We start from the raw sequence: 24,076 nt of genomic DNA on the forward strand, positions 1-24,076 counted from the left end.
GAAGGAAGGAAGGAAGGAAGGAAGGAAGGAAGGAAGGAAGGAAGGAATCATTTCCTAACAGTAATTTCCCAAGAAAGCAGCACGTTCTTCAATGTGGGAAGTTCCTCAGGCAAAGATAAATTAACCACATTATGGGCTCTTTTGGTGGTTGGAGGAACTGATCATTCTGTCCAACCTTGAGATGCTGTGATTAAGTGTCATTGTTGGGGTTCTTCCCTCTTTTTTGTAACTCCTCTTTTTAGAAATTTATTCACAGTTTCTGTGCTTGACCTATGTGTTTGAAGTCCTTTAGGGCTTATGCTGGATCAAGATCTATAGATTTTTCAAGTTACGTTCCTCCTCTTAATTACCTGAGGCAATTCCAAGATTTTCTTTATCTCCAGATTTCATTTTAGAAATCATTCTTTTCTTGTTCTTCAGTCAGCAAAAAAAGTGCTTAAAAAGGGGTGCCTGTCTGGCTCAGTTGGTGGAGTGTGCAACTCTTGATCTCAGAGTTGTGAATTCGAGCCCCATGTCAGGTGTAGAGATTACTTAAAAATAAAATCTTCCAAAAAAATGCTTAAAGTAACAAAAGTTAAACTGCATTTATTAGTGAGGACAGGTGGCCTAATTAAGACATGCATGGCCCATGGAGAGCAAACTGAGGGTTATTGGAGGGGTTGTGGGAGGGAGGATGGGGTAAATGGGTAAGGGGCACTAAGGAATCCACTCCTGAAATCACTATTGCACTGTATGCTAACTAATTTGGATGTAAATTATAAAAAAAAAAAAAAAATTGAAAGAAAAGTATCAGAAAAAAAAAAGACATGCATGGCCTTTAGCAACTGGTCTTTTTTGGGAAAAGAATTAAAAGTAGGGCATGACAAATGTATTCTATTGACTAGGAATTGGCGGGCTATTTCCATGAAGGGTCAGATAGTAAGTATTTTAGTCTTGACAACCATACTGTCTCTGTTACAACTACTCTGGCATTGCAACACAAAAGCAACCACATAGGAATGAGCATGGCTGTGTTCCAGTAAATTTTATTTACAAAAGCAGGTGGTGGGCTAGATTTGACCTGTGAGTTATACTTTGCTGACCTCTTCTCTTGATAGTTAAGAACTTAATCTGCAACAGGTTGCCACCATATATGATTTGGAATAATCTGTCATTTTTACCCTTTTGATTTGCTTGTATCCAGACTTTAAAAAGGTATAACCAAGAACTATCTCAAAAGCCAAACTTGGCACACAGAATAAAACAAAACAGAAAAATGAGTTTATTTTAAGGTTTCGGTCTGCAAGCCAGGGACCTGACAGCTGCAGGAGCAATGAGTCCTGAGTTGCTCACACAGAGGAATTGTTTATGGGGTAAATATAGAAGTTTTGTGTTTTTTTTTTTTCTCCCAGCTGATTGATTGCTTAGTGGTCCTGTTTTATTTGGATCAGGATAGCTGACTCAGGGGAACAGGGAAGTCCAGAGATGGTGTGAACTAGCTTGGCATTTAGAAGTTGTCTGGTTTTCTCTGCTGATTTCTGAGAAGAACTGTAAATTCTTTTTTTTTTTTAGAACTGTAAATTCTTGTCAGATTTCCTTCATGTACGTATGTTGATCATCTCCATTTTTATCCTTGACATAAGTGACACCATTTCACTTGATTCTGCAAGTCATTACCTACCTACCTTTCTTTCTTTCTTTCTTTCTTTCTTTCTTTCTTTCTTTCTTATAATAATCTATTGTCCCATTAGCTAACATATAGTGTATACATTGTAGTCTTAGCTTCAGGAGTAGATTCCCACGATTCATCACTTACATACAACAGCCACTGCTCATCCCAGCAAGTACCTTCCTCAATGACCATCTCACATTTTTTCCACCTTCCCAACCCCCGTCCCCATCAACCCTCAGATTACAAGTAGTTAACTTTCTTTACATCTGCCCTGGACACAGGGCAGTGGACACAGAAGGTATGTGAATAAGTCTAACTTCCCTTTGGAAATGGAGGCAGTCTTCAGACATTAGCTGTGCAACGGCCATACTTCTCCAGAAATCAGTGAGCTGGTACATATCATGTAATTAGTAAGTAGAAATTATACTTTTTATGAATGCAAAGGCAAATATTTCCTGCTTGGCAATAATTGGTAAATAATTTTCCCCGTACCCTCTTGAGTTCTTGGCTGAGACCTCTGTGACAAAAGACCGAGTAACAAGAGAAAAACAAGTTTCCTAACCCAGGAAAAAATGAATAACTCTCAGAGACAGCTTAGAATTCCTGCTTGAATACCACCTTCAGCTAGAGTTGAAAGATGCAGGGGAAGCCAGTTATGAGAAAGTTATAAGGAAAAGTCTGATAAATAAGAGTAAGGTTGTTACGCAGATTTGATTCCTTGCTTTTCATTGAGAAGGGTCTGAAGTACCCAGGGATTAATCTTTGTCCTTCTTGGTGGAGTGGGGAGGAGGGATACTTTTGTAAGTTTATGTTCTGCTTTTAGGCAAATAGGGGGAGAGTGGAGAGCTTTTCTTGTGGCCTTCCAAGATGGACTATCAGTGGCATAGTAACTGGCTGCCACTGGAATTATGTACTATAATAAAAGAAAGTGAAAGTGTTTTAAAGCTGTTACACTCAACTGTATATCAGTAATTTTTTGATGTTCTCATACATCATAATTATAGAAGATACAGATTTTTAAAAGCAGGAAATTTTAAATCTTCCGTTATTCACTAAGAGATAACTACAGTTAACGTTTTTAAGATAAATAATTTCCAAACATTTAAATGTGATGTATTTTTTTAAAATAAAAGTGCAGGGACAATTGCTTTTTAAAACTAATCGATTGTAAACATCTTTCTTTATCAATGACCTATTACAGACAGTAGTTAAATTGCATGCCCATGTCACCATTGTGTTTACTCAGTTCCCTGTTGGACATTTAGATTATTGCTAACTTTCACTGTCATAATCAGTGCTGTGACAAACAGCCTTATAAATAAATACCTTCAATCATCTGATTATTTTCCTGGAAAGGAAGTGATAGGTAGAAGTATAGGCAATTTTAAAGCCTTTATACTTTTGCAAAAATTGGGAGATGGTGACAGTTTATACTTTTACTTGTGAGATGTGTGTTGAATTCTTGTCTTTGTTTGTAATATAGGCAGGTTGCTCTGAGAATCCTATAACTTGCAAATTTCAATAATTACCAAGTAATCTCAAGTCTGCAACATAATTGACTCTGAAAAGAAAATGTCAAACTATTTTGAATTAGCCATGATTTTTCCCTATATATATACTATTAGGATATAATTGACAAATGAATTTGTATTATATTTAAGGAATACAATGTGATGATTTTATATACATATACATTGTGAAATGATGTCTACAACTGAATTAATAAATATATCCATCACCTCACGTATTTACCTTTTTGTTTTGTTTTGGGTTTTGGTGACAGTGCTTAATTAGCAAATTTCAAGTATTCAGAACAGTATAATTAGCTATAGTCACCATGCTATACATTAGATTCTCAGAATTTAATTCATTTTATAACTGAAAGTTTGTACCTTTTTACCAAGCTTTACCTATTTTCCTACCCTCAAGCCCCTGGCAACCACCATTCTACTCTGTTTCTGAGTTGGATTTTTTGTTTGTTTAGAGTCCACATGTAAGTAATACCATGCAATATTTGTCATTCTCTGACTTGTTTCACTTAGCGTAATGTATGTTGTTGCAAATGGCAAGATTTCCTTCTTTTTTAAAACTGAAGTATAGTTGACATGCAGTTTTATATTAGTTTCAAATGTATAACATAATGATTCTACAATTACAAGCATTATAAAATGCTCACTATAAGTGTAGTTACTATCTGTCACCATACAAAGTTACTACAGTATTATTGGCTATGTTGGCTATGCTAAGACTTCCTTGTTTTTAAACGTAAATAATATTTCATATATGTACATACACTCACCACATTTTTACTCCATTCATCCGTCGGTGGATGCTTAGGTTGTTTCCATATCTTGGCTACTATGCATAATATTACAGTAAACACAGGAGGGAGATACCTACTCAAGATAGTGATTTTGTTTCCTTTGGATATATACCCAGAAGTGGGATTCCTGGATCATACAGTGTGAACTAGTCGTGATTGAAGAAGGATGTAAGGAACTTCCTGCAATTAATAGGAATCATTCCAAACACTAAGCAGTTACAGACATAGAGTTAGTCCAGAATGGTGATTCTCAGACTTACATGTGTGTTAGAATCACATAGAGGAGCTTGTTAAACATTCAGATTTTAGGGGCCCCCCTGGAGGCAGATGTGTGGAAACCACACTGAGAAACACCAAATCAGAATAAGCACGTTAATTAAATCTTTTCAAATCTGAAAGAGTGGTGTAGTATATAATCCCATACATGGCAGCTAGCCTGTTTTACAGAACAGAAGCTGTGTGTGAGACTAAGAAAATGTTTAGAGTCAGTCTGTTGTTTAGATCAGCCTTAAATAGCAAGCACGTAATAATAATGATAATTGTTGTTGTAGTCATTCATTTTAAGGTATCAATTGTAGTACAGATAATTTAAACTTCTTAATTTGCTTCCTTCCATTTATTTCTTTTCATAATGGTTTGTTTATAATGTTTTCATTAAGATCTTCACTGACTGGACTTGTGCCTTATTCTGTCATTTTCATAAGTCTGTACCTGAGAGTGACTGTGGCTATATAACATAATCCCAAGCAAAATCATCTGCCTGATGACAGCTCCAGAATTACAGGGATTAGCCTGTGTAGGGCCTAACCTAAAATCCGGTTGAAGTTAATTACAGCAAATGGCACATGTTCTCCATGTGTGATTTAACTCAGGCATCTGTCCTGGATGATGTAGTCAGTTCTTCAGTAGCTTTAAGGCAGGAAGTTGGGCTAGATGATTTCTAGAGATCTCTACCAATTTGTATTTCATGTTTCTGACTATTGAGTCTTAGTTTGAAACTGCTTATGGTGGGAGGGGACTATTCCTGGAATAGGATAGGAAGGCTTAAGACACGTGATATCCTGGTTGTCTGAATATGAACTTTCATCAGCCCCTTTCCTATTTCTGTATAACTATAGCCCGCCAGAGTTGCTTACACTGTATTTTTAATATCTAGGAGGAGGTGGTGAAGTTGACTGAGAAATGTCTTAATAATGCCATTGAGAGCCCAGGATTGAATGCCAGGAGAGTTCCTCCTGACTTGAAGAGTAACATTTTGAAGGCTCAAGTAGAAGCAGAAGCAGTGCATAAGGTAAGCTGCCTTTAATGGGGAGAGTCCTGATGAAGCGGAAATAAATGAGACTTACAGCTGAGAACCCTGAAGACACATAAAGTACATGAGTGTTAAATAAGGGTGACCTAGCTAGTGATTGCAGACAGCGAGTAGTTCCCAGAAACAGGCTCAGGATGGCAGAATGCCTTCCCAAGTCTAAGTCTAAGCTAGTTTAAGAGGAGGCAGTCATGGGAGAAAAAGTTGAAAGTAAAGACCCTCTAGGGTGTAAGAACTTTTTTTTTTTTTTTTTTTAACTTTTGTTAGGGGCACCTGGGTGGCTCAGTCGATTAAGCATCTGACTCTTGATTTCAGCTCAGGTCATGATCTCACCATTCGTGAGTTTGAGCCCACATCAGGCTCTGTGCTGTCAGCTCAGAGCCTGCTGCGTGGAATTCTCTCTCTCTCCCTCTCTCCCTCTCTCCCTCTCTCCCTCTCTCCCTCTCTCCCTCTCTCCCTCTCTCCCTCTCTCCCTCTCCCTGCCCCTCCCCACTTGCTCTCTCTCTCTCAAAATAAATAAATAAATTTTTAAAAAATTTAAAAAAAAACTTTTTTTCCCTTTAATTTTAATTTTTTTTTTATAATTTACATCCAAATTAGCATATAGTGCTACAATGTTTTCAGGAGTAGATTCCTTAGTGCCCCTTACCCATTTAGCCCATCCCCCCCACAACCCCTCCAGTAACCCTCAGTTTGTTCTCCATATTTATGAATCTCTTATGTTTTGTCCCCCTCCCTGTTTTTATATTATTTTTGCTTCCCTTCCCTTGGATGGAGGAAACCCTTCCAAATTCCTGTGGAAGTGAGTCCCTAATCTTTGCCGTTTTTATAGCCAGAAAATCTAATGATTTTTAGATTCCTGTCAATACTAAGTCTGTGGTTTCAGGTCTTTAGCAGTCTGCTACTTCCCACCACCCATCTGACTTCAGTTTGGTAAAGTTGCATGTCACAGTAGTGACAGTTGCAAGGTGAAGGAGTTGGCTGTGACACTGTGAAGGATGCCATGCCCTTCACAGCCTTCAAGGCCTTCAAGGACCAGCCCCCATGAAGTTTATGGCATTCATGCTGTCAGAGTCTACTTTCCCTTGGTGCTCCCTAACTTTCAGACTTACCCTCCATACTAAAATCAGGACAGCGGCCCGTCTCACCAAGTCATGTTATCAACTAGGATTTCAAAATATCTTGTTGAGAAGATGCACTTTACCCATCCTGTCCCCAGGCACAAGCCTTGAACAGAACCTGAGAAGATTTGAGGAATATTGTTCATGCTTTGGTTATTTATCCTCTCCCCCTAGTGTAAACATAAAGCATGATATTTGTATATAAAAGTAAATATGAAATATGATGATACAGGCTCTGGAATCAGACAACTTGAGTTTGAATCCCTTTCTAGTCTACCACATACTAGTGTTGTGATTTGGCAAGTTAGTTTCTCTAAGCCTCAGTTCAATCGTGTTTAAGAAAAGATAATGGTAGTACCTACCTTAAGGTGGGTTACAAGGACAGTAAATGTAGAGGACATGGAATGGTGAGTGCCTGGCACATAAACAGCATTTGATCAAGTATTGAAGCTATGTGTTGTATTAGCAGTGGCGGTAGTTGTTACTGTTGTTACCTTACATGATATTTCCACTTTGGGACTTTTCTTGACTTGAAGAAGAGAAAAATAAAGTCAATAGCCCTAAAATAAAAAGATTTTATTTTACAGTTAAAAACTTCCCCATGAAGAAAAATCCAGGGCCAGATGCCTTCATTTGGGAAATCTACTGAAGAAAGAATTGTTCCATACAAACTCTTTCAGAAAATAGAAGCGGAGGAAGCACTTCCCAACTCATTTAATGATACTAGTATTACCCTGGTATACCAAAACCAGCAAAAGATTTCATATGAAAAGAAACTATAGACTAATACCCTTCTTGTGCATAGACTCAAAAATCCTTAACAAAATAGACCAAGTAGGGTTTATCTCAGGAAAAAAGTCGGTTTATAATTTAAAAACCTCTGTAGTTGACCATATTAAAAAGTAAAGAAAATTGTCTCAATTCATATGGAAAAGGCATTTCACAGAAATCAACACCCATTCATGGTAAATGCTCACAGCAAACTAGAAATAGAATGGAGCTTGTTCAGCCTGATAAAGGGTATCAACGAAAAAAGTCTACAGCTAGCATCACATGCGTGCTGAAAAACACATTCACTGAAATGGCCAGTATTAAAAACTGACCATCCCTGTGTTAGCAGTGATGGCACTCCTGCAGTGCACGTTGCTGGTAAGAATATAAAACGTTACAAGCACTTTAGGAAGCATTTGACAATGTATTAAATACACAATTCCTACATGACCCCGCAGATCCACTCTGAGGTATGTACCCCAGAGAAATGAAAACGTAGGTTCATACAGGTTATTAGTACATGAATGTTCTTAGCATTATTTGAAGTCGCTAAAAACTAGGAAAAACCCAAATGTCCATCAGCAGGTAAACAGGTAAACAAATTGTGGTATATTCATACAGTGGAATGCTACTCAGCACATAAAAAGGAATGAATTGGTGATACATGAGCATCATGGGTGGATCTCAAAAACGTCATGCTATTCTAAAGAGATAGACACTAAAAAGATAGGCATTATGATTCCATGTGTATAAAACTATAGGACATACAGCTCATTGTTTGCCGTGTGTCAGGGTTTTTGATGGGGTTGCATTGGAAGCCTCAAGGGAACGCTGTGGGGGTAGTGACAGTGTTGCACGTGTTGATTGTGGTGTTGGTTATGCACCTGTATATATTTTTCAAAATTCATCAAACCACACATTAAAAACGTGTGCTCCAATCAGTTTTCTAGGTGTGTAGGATGGTTTAGTGTTGGTCTGGCTGTATTTCATGGACCCGAGACATGAGGGTTATGGGAGGGGCTGTGGGAGGGGGATGGGCTAAATGGGTAAAGGGCACTAAGGAATCTACTCCTGAAATCATTGTTGCACTATATGCTATCTAATTTGGATGTAAATTTAAAAAAATAAAAAAAAAGTTAACAATGTGCTTTTTACTCTATGTAAATGATACCTCAATCAAGTTAAGAGAAAAAACTGATCCCCTCAGAAAAATATTTTAGAATTTCCTCCTAACATACCTTTTGTGTTCAGGGAAAAATAAAAAGCCAAATATGCAGCTTAGTATCTGTCTCTTCTTTTTATCAGGTAAATTCAAAAAATTCTGACATCGAATCTTTTGGGATTCTGTATATATTGACTAACACACCATGGTGTCTTAAATAATTGAGAGCTGTCTAGTAAAGGGTGTAAATTTGTGTACTATTGAAGTAGAAGTGTGGATTATTAATTTGGGTATGGGTGAGACTGCACTAGGTGAGGTACTGGTATTTCCGTATGTAAGGTATGATTACCTCTGGAACTGAAGCAAAGTGATATTTCTGTTTTTACTGGAAAGATGTGTAAATTCCTTATTACTTTAGTATCCTTACAAAGATTTACTTTTTTTTTTCTTCATTTTCTCAGGTTACAAGAGAAGATAGCTTATTAAGTCATAAAAAAGCACATGCTCAGGATGCTGCCACAAACAGGTACAGTTTGGGTTAGACTGAATTAATTTGATGTTCTTTTCCTCTTAACTTTGCTTTTTTGCTCTTTTTTCCTGTTCTTCAGTGTATCCCCAAATAATTTCAGGATATCTATTTGAAAGATAGCTTGAATTCACTCTTGTATCCATTACATCATAGCTGTTTACTTCCTAGTTTTAGATTATCTAGAGATAATTCTAATAGTCTCTACATTCTCATCCTTCTACTGCAGAGCAAAAGCGATCTTTAAAGATATTTTTAATCTGCATGGTGAGGAATGTATATTATTTCTCTTAACTTCAGTGCCATCCTATTATCACAGTGGCTTTGTTCTTACAAACTTTCTACTATGGGTTCTTACATTATTCACATAAATTTCTTTGCTGTTTTAAGTCCCTTCTGTGTCTCTTTCCTTTAATGAGTATTAGGCCATTTATTTGTTTTGCTAGGCTTTTATCCCCTGCTCTGTGCCAATTGTTTTGTTCATCACTGTGTATCCAGTGTTTTGTGCTTAGTTGGTGCTAAACATTGTTGAATGAATGAGTGCTATTTCTTTTCCCATTATTCAAAATGTATTCAGTGAGCAGTTTCCTGATTAATCTTATTCAGTTCCAGGTACTGTAACCAACATAGCCCTAAAGCATATAGCATGCTTCGTATTGTGTAGTTAGTATTCAACAAACATACTAATTGGTGATCAGGGTAAAACTAGAATTACAATTTAACTTTTTAATTAACTTCAGTAAATCATTTGGCCCACGACATTTAATTTTTAAATTTTTTTTTAAAGTTTATTTATTTTGAGAGAATGTGTGCAATTGCAAGCAAGGGAGAGGCAGAAAAAGACGGAGAGAGAGAATCCCAAGGCAGCACCGAGCCTGACATGGGACTTGATCTGAAATGTGAGATTATGACCTGAGTCGAAATCAAGAGTTGGACACTTAACTGAATGAGCCACCCAGCCACTCCTGGCCCACAACACTTTAAATACTGTTATTATTTAGAGTCTTTTAGAACTTCATTTAAAAAAAATTTTTTTTTTTTTCCAATAGGAAAATAATGGGGATAGGACTGCCCAGTTGCATTGAACTCTTACTGCTGGAAACACCCTAGAATGTACTCCCAACTTCTAGATTTGTTTTTCTAAATGGCTGCTGATATTTTGAATAATCTAATTTCCCCCTAGGATTTGAAATGTATCCTTTAAGATGTGTTTAAGTTCCTGTTTATGCTTGGGTCTATTTCGGGACCTTTTCCTTTTTTGTTAATCTTCTCTCTAATCTTTTTTTCCCCCCATACCATACCACACTTTTAAAAATTACTGTATCTCCTTTTAATATTTCAAGGTTCTAGAAAACTGTGGAGATTATATATTGTCTGTGTACCAAATGTCAAGCTTTGTACTATCTTCACATTTTGCTGTAGTAGGTATCGACTGTTTTTCCTTATCTTTTTTTATTGAGTTGTAATTTCCATACCATAACATTTTCCCTTTATAAGTATACAATTCAGTGCTTTTTAGTATGTTGACAAAGTTTTGCACCATTACCAGTAATCTAATTCCATAACGTGGTCATCACCTCTAAGAGCAACACCATACCCATTGCAGTCTCTCCACATACTGGATTTGCTTACTCTGGACAGTTCATCTAAAGGAATCACACAATATGTGGCCTTTGTGTCTGGTTTGTTTCAATTAACAGAATGTTTTGAAGGTTCATCCGTAGTGTATCATGTATTGGTACTTCACTCCTCTCCGGGGCTGAATAATATTCCACTTTGTAGATAGACCACATTTTGTTTATCCATGTATCAATTGATGGACACTTGTGTTCCCACTTTTTGACAATTATGAATAAAGCTGCCGTGAACATTCACATAAGAGAATTTTGGGGGTGCCTGGGTGGTTCAGTTGGTTAAGTGTCTGGCTCTTGATTTGGGCTCAGGTCATGATCTCACAGTTCATGAGCTCAAGCCCTGCATTGGGCTTCACACTAACAGAGTGGAGGCTGCTTGAGATTTTCTCTGTCCCTTTCTCACTGTCCCTTCCCTGCTTGTGTTCTCTCTCTCTCTCTCTCTCTCTCTCTCTCAAAATAAATAAACAACAACAAAAAATAATTTTTGTAGACATGCTTTCAGTTCTATTAATATATACCCAGGAGGGTTATTGCTGAGTCATTTGGTAACTCTTAGGTTCAACTTTTTTTTTTTTTTTTAATTTTTTTTTTTTTAACGTTTATTTATTTTTGAGACAGAGAGAGACAGAGCATGAACGGGGGAGGGGCAGAGAGAGAGGGAGACACAGAATCGGAAGCAGGCTCCAGGCTCTGAGCCATCAGCCCAGAGCCCGACGCGGGGCTCGAACTCACGGACCGCGAGATCGTGACCTGAGCTGAAGTCGGATGCTCAACCGACTGAGCCACCCAGGCGCCCCGAGGTTCAACTTTTGAGGAACTGCCAAACTGTCTTCCAAAATAGCGACATTTTCTGTTCCCACCAACAGTGTATATGGGTACCACTTTCTCCACATTCTTTCCAGTGCTCATTGTTCTCCATCTTTAGAATTATAGCCATCCTAGAGAGTATGAAGCATGTCTCATTGTGGTTTGACTTTTGATTCACTGAGGATGTTGGATGTCTTTTTTACTTTGGAGAAATGGCTATGCATATCATTTATTTTTGTAGTAACAGCTTTATTGAGATAAAATTTAAATGCTATGGTGGGGGAAGGGGCACCTGGGTGGCTTTAGCCACTTGAGCATCTGCTTCTTGATTTCGGCTCAGGTCATGATCCCAGGGTTGTGGGATCGAGCCCTGCATTGGGCTGAGCGTGGAGCCTGCTTAAGATTTCCTCCCCCTCCCCCTCCCTCTCCCCTTCTTCCTCCCTCCCTCCCTCCCTCCCTCTCTCTCTTCCTTTCTTCCTCTCCCCCTCCCTCTCTCCCTCGCTTGTCTGTGTGTATATGCTCTAAATAAATAAATAAATAAACAAATATGCAATTCACCCATTTAAAGAATATAATTTAGTGGGTTTTGTTTTGACATATCTGAATTTTAAAAAATTATCCATAGTTCCTTCATTGTAACTGCCATTACCTAAGTCAGTCACGGTTTATTCTTTTATTAATGGACCAGGGTTTGTTCCAAATTAACGTTGTACATGTTCTTCCTTACACATGTTGTGAGGATTTTTTTAGGGTGTATACCTACATGGGAGTGAATTTGCTGGGTCATGACATAACACTGAGCAGAATGGCTGCGGAATCTTTTCATCTTCTTCTTTCCATGTTTTGCAGCAGTGTAAAGTACATATGACTAATCTTTTCTTGAAGGTGTGGGAGAATTCATTGTAAAACATGTTGTTTCACTCCTTTTAATGCTCACTTTTTCTTACATTGAATCTTTTCCTCTGAGCTGTTTCTTCTTTCTGAAGCACAAAGTTATATTTTTTTCTTTTTTAGGCTTTACTGCTTGCTTATTCTTGAAGTTCTTCATTTTCATTACTGTATGGTCTAAGAATAGGTTTAAAACAGTTTTTTTTGTTGTTGTTGTTAGTATTCAAGGTGGCCTTTCCATCTGAAGACCTATGTCTTTTTTCAGTTCTGGAAAATCATAAGTCATTATCTTCTTGAATGTCTAGTATCCGCTAATTGAAACATCTTGATTGCTGCTCTGTTTCTCACAACTATTTCTTCTTTTTTTGTTTCCTTGCCTCTTTTTGCCTCAGAGTTGTGGATGCAACAGTCATAGCTTCCACTTCACTTTTTCACTCTGGGATTTATTTCTTATTTTTTCTCATTCTCCTTGTAGGATTGGACAGGAACTGCTCCTGTTTGCACACTTTTCAGTGACATTAGGAAGGACTGGGGTTTCCTGCTGGATGTGTTTTCCTGGTGGATGACGGTCTTTGGCTCTAGATTTCCCCCTTTCCTCCCTGGTATTGAAGCCATCTGTAACGCTGCTCCTGTTCTCACTATTCTTATCTGGGATTAGACACCACTGTGATTCCGGCCAGGCCTTCGGGTAGCAGATTCTCTGGCATCCTGTCATCTGGCTAATCCTGTTGTAATATCTGGAGTACTCTAGATGTGGCTTCTGCCTTCTGCAGCAGAGCTCTGCAGCCTGTGTCCTTAAGTGTTGGCTTCTCCCTCTGGTTTCCTGACTGTTCTCCCATATCTCAGGTATTCTGATTCATTTCCAGTCCACCAAGGTTTCCCATCCATGTATTTGATAACAGCTTTTAAAAATCAGTCGCTTGGGGGCACCTGGATGGCTCAGTCGGTTAAGCGTCTGACTTCAGCTCAGGTCATGATCACGTGGTTCATGAGTTCAAGCCCCACGTCGGGTTCTGTGCTGACAGCTCGGAGCCTAGAGCCTGCTTCAGATTCTGTGTCTCCCTCTCTTTCTGCCCCTCTCCCACTCATGCGTGCTCTCTCTCGCTCTCTCTCGCTCTCGCTCTCTCTCTCTCTCTCTCTCAAAATGAATAAACATTAAAAAATTTTTTTTAATCAGTCACTTGATTTATCTTTTTGGTGTATCTGCCTTATTTTAAGATAAATCTTTTCTGAACCTTCAGTAAGATTTAAGAGGGAAGTAAAGTAGTCTGCCATTTTGATCCGTCTGTGAATGAGTCTGATGTGGATATGAAAATTGTTACATGGTAGATGGGGAAGGGTCTCACAAAGGCATATGAGTGCAACACTGACTGCCATCACGCCCCTCACAAATTGTCATTTCTTCTTCCTCTACGTGAAGCATTACTCTTCTTCGTGAAGCCCTTTCTTTGAAAATGCTCCCTATGCCTGTATAGGTGCTCCATGATGTGAATTTATCTTTTTCTTCCAGTGCTGTATTAAATGAGAATAATGTGCCCCTTCCTGAAGATTCTCTTGCTCTGATGCATACCACACCTGCAGCAAATGGTTCTGTTCTTAAGGTAACAACCCTTACTTTTGAAGGTTTCTCTGAAGACCATACTGAGTTGAGTCCTGCAGTATAATCATAGACATCTGGTGATTTCTGGTGGATACCGGAACTTAAGCTGTAAGAAAAGCATTGAGCCTCAGTTCTCTAGGGAGAATCCTATTGTCAGATCTCTCACAAGAGTATCACGGGGTTTCTTCAGTTTCTCTGTTATTTGTTGGCCTTTTGTTTTAGGTGCTCTTTGTATTTTTGTTTTTTTTGATGCTGGCTATGCCTCCCTAGTGTCTCAAATGATAGATGACACATAGTAGGCACTAAATAAATATTAATTGAAACACCAGCAACCTATCATTGTGTTGGCAGTATTAACCAGGTCATCACAGCCCCTGCCTTCCTGATAGCCACTTGTGACACCTGTATCAGTCTAGAAATCAGAGAAACCCAGTTCATTGCCCACTGAGTGTTTTAATTTGCAAGTTAAATAAGAAATTGTCCTTGCAAATAAACGTTTACCTCTTTAACTACATAAATGCATTTATTGTAGAAATTTGCCAAATCCTTCATAAAGAGAAAAAATTAGGAATCTCCTATATTCCCACTATCCAAAGACAATGTATAGTTAATATTTAGGTGTATAATTTTTCAGACTTTTGGGTTTAAAAAAAATCCAACCTAAAATATCTTCAGTTAGGAGCTTCCTTTCTGCTAATTAAAATTCTAAAAAGCCATATTGACATTGTTGGTCATTGAAATTGAAGTGGAACCTGAGATTTTTTGGAACAGAGGAGGACATTTAATTCAAAGATTTATTGCATTTGTAATATGTACCAGACAACACGCTAGTTTCAAAAATTCAGAAGTGAATGAAACACGGCCTCTTTTTTCAAACTGCTTATATTCCACTGGGGAACAGAATTTTAATACATTGTGGTAGAGACAGATACACGCTGTTTGGGGCACTCACCCAGGCCACGGCGGGGGTGGGGTGGGGGGAGGGTTGGTATAAGAGGAGGGAGATGTGAGAAGTGAGAGAACAACTTTTTCCTATGTGTGATTAAAATTAAGTTGAATGTTGAGACATAAATAGGAGATTGACCACAGCCTCAAGGCAGATAGGTGGAAATAGAACTGTATAAACCAAGGGCCTTTTTGTTATGTGTACTAGACCCTGAATTCTTCTTTTATTTCCAGATTGGAATTTTATCTTTTATTCTCTTTAAGTTCTTCCTACCTACATACCTTGTCTCTCTATCTCTCTCTTCTATAGTACAGAGCTGCATCTTCCATAAGGTGCTTCAAATAGTAATTAAAAAGTGTTAATTAACATTTATGGGGGAAGTTCATATTGTACTCTTCTGTAAACAGTGATGTACTGGCACATCTGGATAAAGCAGTGTTTGTAATTTAGGCATCTTCTTCACTCACTGTCTCCTATGCTGAACCTTTTTACCTCTCTCTTCAAGTCTAAGAACTAAGAGCCAGGACGGTCTTAACCTTACCCGAGTTTTGTCTCACTAAAAAGAGTAGCTTTGTAAAAATTCACATGATACTTTATCTTTTTCAGCTTCTGATTGTAGTCTGGTTCCCCTTCAAGCAAAAGTGGAATCACTATAATAACCATGATTCCTGAATGTCCTGGATTTTTTTAAAGGTTAACACCAAGCAGGCCTGAGTCAGAATTGTAAATTGAGAAGATGCGGAAAAAATTTAGTTAGGTGGTTAATGATTCATTTAACAGGTATGTATTTTTTATCTTCCCTAGGATGCTACAGATGAATTGGATGCCTTGCTTTTATCTCTGACTGAGAATCTAATTGACCACACAATCACACCTCAGGTAAATATGCTTAAAACAGCAAAGTGGAAAGGAATTTCTGTTTTGAAAAGTATTCCTGCTACATTCCAATCTTTGCCTTTTTTTAAAAAAAGTTTATTGGGGTGCCTGGGTGGCTCAGTCGGTTAAGCGTCCGACTTTGGCTCAGGTCATGATCTGGCGGTCTGTGGGTTCGAGCCCCGCGTTGGGCTCTGTGCTGACAGCTCAGAGCCTGGAGCCCTGTTTCAGATTCTGTGTCTCCCTCTTTCTCTGACCCTCCCCTGTTCATGCTCTCTCTCTGTCTCAAAAATAAATAAATGTTAAAAAAAAATTTTTTTTAATAAAAAAAAGTTTATTTTGAGAGAGAGAGTGTGTGTGTAAGTAGGGGGGAGGGGCAGAGAGAAAGAGAGAGAGAGAGAGAGAGAGAGAGAGAGAGAGAGAGAATCCCAAGTAGGCTCCATGCTGTCAGTGCAGAGCCCCACACAGGGCTTGATCTCATGAACTGTGAGATGGTGACCTGAGCTGAAATCAAGAGTCAGACGCTTAGCCAACTGAAGCACCCCCAAATTTTGCCTTTTTAACCATATAGTAAAACTGTTCATTTAATAAGGGGCCATACTTCAGTAACCACTTAGCTTTGCCTTTCTACTAAAATTTCACCACTTTGAATTTATGTGTCACTTTATAGAAACCACATGTTACTATAAGCCTCTTTGTTATTCAACATTATATTAAATAACATGAGAGGAAGACTGGGGATAAATATAGAGTTAAAACAATAAGGATATAGAGCATAAGAATGGTTGGCATTGAACATATTGATTGTTACTGCAGTATGGAAGATGCTCTGTTGGATACTATGGCTGAATTATAATACAAATAAGAAACAGTTCTTTCCTGCCAGAGACGTAGGGATGAAAGGTATACAAATAACTCATTTAGTGTCTTCTGAGTAACATGACAAGAACTGCTTTGGGAACTACAAGTCATTCTTAAGGCTTGGAAGTACAGATAGTGCTTTCTGTGCAGCTGGGTATTTGCTTAGATCTTTAGTTCTTAAACTTAGGTGTGTATCAGAATCATCTGGAGGGTGCATCAAAGATTACTGGCTCCACCTTCAGAGTTTCTGATTTGGTGTCGGGGGTTGGGGCCTGAGAAGTTGCATTTCTCGCATGTTCCAGGTGATGCAGATGTGGTTTGGGAACTACTCTTTTGGAACCACCAGCTTAGATCAATAAACAGAGACTTGACCAAAGGATAAGAATAAATCACAAATCTGGAGAAGTGGATAGGCAGAAGATAAAAGGGATATTGTCAGTATTGGGCCATGGTAATCCTTTATAAAGACCAAAAAAAAAAAAAAAAAAAAGGAACTTTGAAGATTAATGTAAGATGGCCTAAAGGCCAGAGAAGGAATCCCTGGGGCCTAACTCAGACCCTTATTCCATGTACACTCTATCATAAGTGGATAGAGTGATGAAAATCAAATTGATGAAACAACCCTTTTGTGTCACTAATATGTTTTCCCTTCCCTAAAAATTAAGAATGCTTTTTTATTTTAAATCAAAATTTAGAATATGATGTATTTTAGATTCTGCATCTGGACTGTTCTGTTACACTTACAGATTTCTCCATTACTAGGTCTGTAACACTCTTTTAATAACTAGCTTTTTAACTGATTTTGATATACAGTAAGGTCAGCCAGGCATCATTATGTAGCTGTTTTGTTTTGTTACTTTTGCTTATTACTTCTTTCAGAAGAATTATAGAATTTTTTTTCAGGTCCTACCCCTCCAAAATCCTTTGGGTTTTTATTTGCAAATACATTAAATTCATAAGTTAATTTGAGGAAATTGCCAAATTTGTAATAATTTTTCTTCTTAGCTAAGAATACAATGTTTTTCTCATTCAAGACTTCCTGTATTAAAGTTTGTCATTATAGCCCCGCCAATATAAGTTCTGTACTTTCTAATTTTTATTTTTTTCAGGTATTCCTGTTTTTTTGTGAGATTTTATTTTCCCATTAATTTTAAACTGGCTTTAAGAAGGCTATTGTATTCTGAAAAAAAATTCAACAAAACTTTTCATCACTGAAAACAGTAAAACTGTACAAATAAAACAGTAAAGCTATAAAAAATTATAGATATTTAAATAAAGTATGCATTGGGGCGCCTGGGTGGCTCAGTCGGTTAAGCATCCCACTTCAGCTCAGGTCATAATATCACGGCACGTGAGTTCGAGCCCCATATCAGGCTCTGTGCTGACAGCTCAGAGCCTGGAGCCTGCTTTGGATTCTGTGCTCTCCCTCTCTCTCTGCTCCCCACCCGCACTTGTGTGCTCTCTCTCTCTCTCTCTCTAAAATAAATAAAACATTTAAAAAAATTAAATAAATAAAGTGCATTTTATTTTTATTTATTTATTTTTTTTTTAATTTTTTTTTTTTTCAACGTTTATTTATTTTTGGGACAGAGAGAGACAGAGCATGAACAGGGGAGGGACAGAGAGAGAGGGAGACACAGAATCGGAAACAGGCTCCAGGCTCCGAGCCATCAGCCCAGAGCCCGATGCGGGGCTCGAACCCACGGACCGTGAGATCGTGACCTGGCTGAAGTCGGACGCTTAACCGACTGCGCCACCCAGGCGCCCCTAAAGTGCATTTTATTGAGGGAAGGGTTTTTATTATATTTTTATGTTTACCTCATTTATAGTTAGCATTCTCAAGGAGTGTGCAAATTATAATCATAAAGTTCTATCTTTCCTGAGAGGAACAAAGGCAGAAAGAATCTAAAATTTATAGCAGAAATATCTATTACTAAGGCTAGGGAAAAAGTTCTGGAAAGCGCTAAGATTCCGATCAGTTTGGAAATTAGTAAATATGTAACAAATTTGTGACAAGATATCTCTAAGACCAATAGGATAGTATCCAATTTTTTTAAAGTCAGATGCCCAAATTATATCTCTCAGGCCACAGCAGACTATCTTCTTAGGTCCATGCAGGTCTTCTTTTGTTTGTCTTCTTTTGTTTTCCTTTGGCCTCCATTCCTGACTTCCATTCCCCTTTTCCTCCTTCTACTGTATTTGCTGTGTGTCCTTCCAGGAAACTTTCATATATTTATTTAGATAAACATCTGCTAAAAGCAGTATGGAGGTTCCTCAAAACATTAAAAATAGAATCACCATATGATCCAGTAATTCCACTCCTGGGTATTTACCCAAAGAAAATGAAAACAGTAATTCAAAAAGATCTGTGCACCCATATGTTTATTGCAGCATTATTCATAATAGCCAAGATATAGAGGCAACCCAAATATCGACTGATATTACATGAATGGATAAAGAAGTTGTGGTATATGCATACAATGGAATATTAGTAATAAAAAAGAATGAAATCTTGTCATTTGCAACAACATGGATGGAGCTAGAGGGCATAATGTTAAGTGAAATAAGGGAGACAGAGACAAGTACCATATGATTTTATTCATGTGTGCAATTTAAGAAACCAAACAAATGAACAGAGGAAAAAGAGACAAATACTAAAACAGACTCTTAAATACAGAGAACAAACTGGTGGTCACCAGAGGGGAGTTGGGTGGGTGGATGGGTGACGTAGGTGCAGGGGATTAAGAGTACACTTACCTTGATGAGCTCTGAGAAATGTCTAGAATTGTTGAATCATTATATTGTACACCTGCAACTAATATAACTTCAAAGAACAACCTCACATTTCTTTGAAGGTACTGTGGGAGAATGTGGGATAAATACCCACAAGTAGTATTGCTGAATTGCGTGCATATATGAATACTGGATATTGCTCTCTGCCCCCAGAATGGCTCCCACAGTTACATTCCTACCAGTTTTTCCTTACACTGCGTTTTATCTGATTGTCTAATGTGTTCCATCTTTATGGGTTTGTCTCATTGTTACAGTTCACATGAGTTAAATGGTATATTTCCTCCATTGTTTTATTGCTGATTTAAGTTTCCCCTGTGAGTGAGTCACCTATTCATTTCTTTTACCCATTTTTCTACCAGGTTTCCTGTCTTTTTCCTGATGATTTCAGGAATTTCTTGTATAGTCAGTCTAGTTGTTAATCATATGTCAGTCTTAGATATTAAAAATATGTTCTCATAATCTGTGTATTAACACATCTGAGGCATTTTTATCACTGTGTCATTTTAGCAGGTAGCAAGGAGATTGAGGCAAGCTATGTCTATCACTGTGGAGATGGATGAGTAAAATAGGTGTATAGCCTTGACTGAACAGAAACCTTTTATTCTGATGCCATTCATTCTTCATTTTTTCTCATTGTTTGGGGTGTAGGGTTTGAAAAAACTCCTTCCGCATCTGCCACCCCATCCCCTGAGATCAAAGGTATTCATTTCTGTTAGTTTTAATTTTATTTTACCTTTCACACTGAGATTTTAATCCATTAGAATAGTTTGAAGTTTTGGGGGAGGAGGTCAGTTGTGGTTTCGATATGACCCAAATTTGCATTCATCCATATAAAGATCCAATTTTCCCAATATTATCTACTAAATAATCCATCCTTTCCCAGTTGGTGTGTTTCTGATCCAGTGGGCTCTTTCTGCTCTACCACTGTTGTGTTTCTTACTCTGGCTTTGTGCTGATATCTCGTGTATTCTTATAAATTTCAGCATCAGTATGGCAGATTTTCCCCAAAATTCTGCTGGCGTTTTAATGCAGTTTATATTAAATGTATAGATTATTTTGAAAAAAAAAAAAAAACCTGGCACTTTTGTAAAATCTTTTCATTTTCATGAACACGATACTTGTGTTTTCGCTCATCTTTATTTGAGTCTATAAATGTTCTCTATAAGTCTTCTTAAGTTGCAGGTTAAGTCCTAAAGACTTTATAGTTTTGTTACAATTTTTTTGATACCGTGAATGGTATTTAATTTTTTACAGTTGAATTTATAAGTTAATTTTGTGTCTAACAGAGTTGCTGAATTCATTCATTAGTTAATCTGCTGATTCTCTTTAATATTCTGTCAGTTTCTAGAGTGTGTTTCATACCTGTATCAATTAGTGATTAATTCCCTTCTCATCTATTGCTAAATCTGTCAGTTGTTGGTGTATTTTGAAGATATGCTGTGAGGTGCACGTATATTAACAGTAATTAAACTTTCTCAAACTCCTTTCAGCACTTTAAAGTGTCCTTCTTTGCCCCTTTTTTTTCTCTTAATTTCCTTTGTGACTGATACAAAATTGACACCCTAGCTTTCTTTTTCAGTTTATATTGCTTAGTGTATAACCTCCTGTGCTTTTATTTTTAGCCTTTTTGTATCTGTTGGTTTTAAGTGAACTTTTGTGAACAACAGTTTGCTGCATCTTGTTTTTTTTTGTTGTTGCTGTTTATTTATTTTGAGAGAGAGACAGAGAGAGAAACAGAGCATGGACAGAGAGGAGCAGAGAGAGAGAGGGAGACATGAGAAACAGGCTCCAGGCTCTGAGCTGTCAGCACAGAGCTTGAACCCATGAACCGTAAGATCATGACCTGAGCTGAAGTCAGACACTTAACTGACTGAGCCACCTAGGCGCCCTTTTATCTTGTTTTTTAAGTCTTATTTGAATGGAGTTTATATAGATATATAAATTTATATACTGTATACATATTATATACATAGATACATTTATATGTTACATAAATGGAGTTTAATCCATTTATATTTACTGTAATTATGGTTATTATAGGATGTGTTTCTGCCAAACCATTTTTTTGTTTACTTTTACCATGTAGTCTTTCTCTTTCTCTGTCCTTTTTATTTCCTGTGATAAAAGTACATTTACTTTATATTGATGGGAAAGTCTTATGTTGTATTTTTGTTCTTCTGGTGGTCACCTAACTTATTAATAAGACCTGGACTTATGTTAATTTTTTCCTATCAGGATCTAAGGCCACCAGTCTAGGGACTAGTCTGATTTTGTATAAAATAGGAAGAGTTCATGAAATTATAATTCTACACATAGAAGTAAGATCTAGAAAATTAAACATTAAAAAGAATGTAACAAAGACCCTGTGAGTCAGGAGCAGTATGAATGTTTGCGTGTGCATGATAATCAGGGAATGACCTGTATATAAACAGATTTGTTTTTCTGTGTACGTCTTTTGTGCTATTAATTTGGATTAGTCACAATCCACTGTTCAGGATGCTACCAAGAAGGCTATGATTGTTTGCAGTGAACTGAAATGTCAGAAAATAAAATGTTAAACTGGATGCCAGGGTTGGGGAGCGAGGGAAGTCCATTAATAAGGAACTGAAAGTAGAAACAGCATTCTTGGAGTAGAACATTTTTAAATTAAAGAGATTCCCTCTTAAGTGGTGAGTATGGCATCTGTGTCATAGAAAAGGATCTTGGATTCAAAGTGCGTGTCAGCTTAGGAGGAACCATTAAGAACTGTGCACTTCATAGGAGAAGAAAGCATTATGAGAATGATTATGAAAATCAGACTTCCCTAAAAGTAAACACATATATAACATTTATTTTAGGTATCTTCAACATCCATGATCACACCACGGTGGATTGTGCCGGTAGGTGAATGACATTGGCGGTTTTTCTTTTGGTTGCCCTGTCAGAGTAAAGCTAAAGCCTGAGGAAAACCAGGCTCTTGCTTTTCCCTAAAAATGTGGGGGCATTCCCAGAGTTCTGTTAACTGGACTTAATGGCTTCAAACTAGTGATTTAATTTTTCTATTTGTAAATGCTCATTAAGGATGCTGACAAAAACAGAAATAAAAATCTGAGGTGAAAGATGGTAAAAAAACAAACCCAAACAGCCATGACCATCAGGATGCTCTTACTTATGACCATAATCATTAGAGAAGATGACTTGGAGCTGAAGGGCTGACGCCCGGGTGGGCATTGTCACCCCTGCTTACATGCCTTGTCTTCTCCCTCAGCAGAGCCGTGTTCTTTCTGATGGACTGGCAGGAAGCGTGCCGTCCTTGGCGGGGAAGGAGGGACATGGTAATAGAGAAGCAGCCTCGCTGATTTCTGCCCCGGCACCATTCTTGGTGGATGCTGTGACCAGGTGAGGAAATTATTTCTCCATTGCAATTCTTAGGCATCTGTTAGGAAAAAATAGTAAAATTAATATATTTATAGCAGTAATGTCAGTTCTTCTTTAATTCAACTTAATTGAAACTGGGTAAATTTTTTCTGTTTATTATTTAGAATAGTGTTTCTTTCTATTTTCTTGTCAGTCTTCTACAAAATTATGAAGTAGGCCTTATTATTACTAGGTTTTTTTAATGAAATCTTCATAAATGTTAATAGGCTTATCTTGAAAAATTTATATTTGTTTTCAAATTCATTTATATCTTTTCCTTTCATGCTTTAACTGTTATGTTGTCCATCAGTAAGGTGAAGAGTCACAGATAAGAGGGAGATAGGAGATTCCCAAGGTGAGGCTCTGGCACACCTTGTACTGACACCTGTTACAAGCTTATTTCAGCATATCACATGCCACAAACAGAAGCTGGACTCAAAAGACCTTTCGCTTGGCATGTAGTTCTTCAGCTTTTCGTTGTCAGGACCAAAACTGTGCCTCTTTTGCAAAAGATGTACAGTTGCTTTCATTCTCACCTCGGACTTTTTTCTGATTATGTCTGTTTCTCATATCTTCTTTGGATGCCGAGAGTGTAAGTCAGTTGAAGTAGATGCTTTCCTAACTAGAGAAAAATTTCCTAATTAAGTGAAAAAAATTATTAGAGCTGATTAGCTTGAGAGAAATTGATAGTTTCATTTTAAGTCGTTTTCTTATCTCCACAGTCTTTAATATAATCACTCACTCAGCAAACACTTATTGAATGTCTGTTATGTACCAGGCCTTGATTTTATCTGGTTTGGCAGCACTGAAGACAGCAGTGAATAAGACAGACATGGGACTTGCCTTGGGGAACTCACGTATAGTTGTCAAATAGCACCTTATACAATCTTAATAGGTTATTTTTCTAACCATTTATATGCCTAATAATTGCCACTGTAAAAATAGAAATTACATGTAGAGGACCAGGTGATAATGCTTTGTAATTGAGTTTATGCGTTCTTAAGGACTTGTAAATTAAAAATGACAGATGAAAGAAGATTGTCTGCTCTCCTTCCCAAAACAAAGTAGTCATAGAAGAATTAAAGAGATCAAAGATGACAGTAGTGCACCTGAAACTAATATAATGTTAATATGCCAATTAGACCTCAAAAAAAAAAAAAAGATAAATCAGTGGAACAGAATAGAGTCTAGAAACAAACCCACACATACATAGTTACCTCATTTGTGAAAAAGGGGTGGTGCAGTGCTATGCCGTGCTACTGACAGACTGGATGATCTGTCAGTAAATCAGCTGGACAAATTAAACATCCGTGAGGGAAAAAATTAATCTTGACCCAACCTCAGACCATACACAAAAATCCATTCTAGATGGATTTCAGATCTGAATGTGAAACATCAAATAATAATAAAGCTTT

At 37.5% G+C, this 24,076-nt stretch overlaps 1 protein-coding gene across 3 annotated transcripts in view; it reads left to right on the forward strand.

The window, feature by feature from the left end:
- Window positions 1–24,076, forward strand: part of EPB41L5 (erythrocyte membrane protein band 4.1 like 5) — a 140,498-nt gene that overhangs the window by 108,002 nt on the left and 8,420 nt on the right. For 2 of the 3 annotated variants that reach the window (XM_049616217.1, XM_049616215.1), the window contains exons 19-24: window positions 5,131–5,265; window positions 8,799–8,863; window positions 13,703–13,793; window positions 15,543–15,617; window positions 22,103–22,144; window positions 22,513–22,643. In XM_049616217.1, the coding sequence (XP_049472174.1) occupies window positions 5,131–5,265; window positions 8,799–8,863; window positions 13,703–13,793; window positions 15,543–15,617; window positions 22,103–22,144; window positions 22,513–22,643 (539 nt within the window). The remainder of the gene's footprint in view (window positions 1–5,130; window positions 5,266–8,798; window positions 8,864–13,702; window positions 13,794–15,542; window positions 15,618–22,102; window positions 22,145–22,512; window positions 22,644–24,076) is intronic. The other variant, XM_049616216.1, reaches the window with a different exon arrangement.

This window comes from Panthera uncia, assembly GCF_023721935.1.
Source record: "Panthera uncia isolate 11264 chromosome C1 unlocalized genomic scaffold, Puncia_PCG_1.0 HiC_scaffold_3, whole genome shotgun sequence".
Classification (NCBI taxonomy): Eukaryota; Metazoa; Chordata; class Mammalia; order Carnivora; family Felidae; genus Panthera; species Panthera uncia.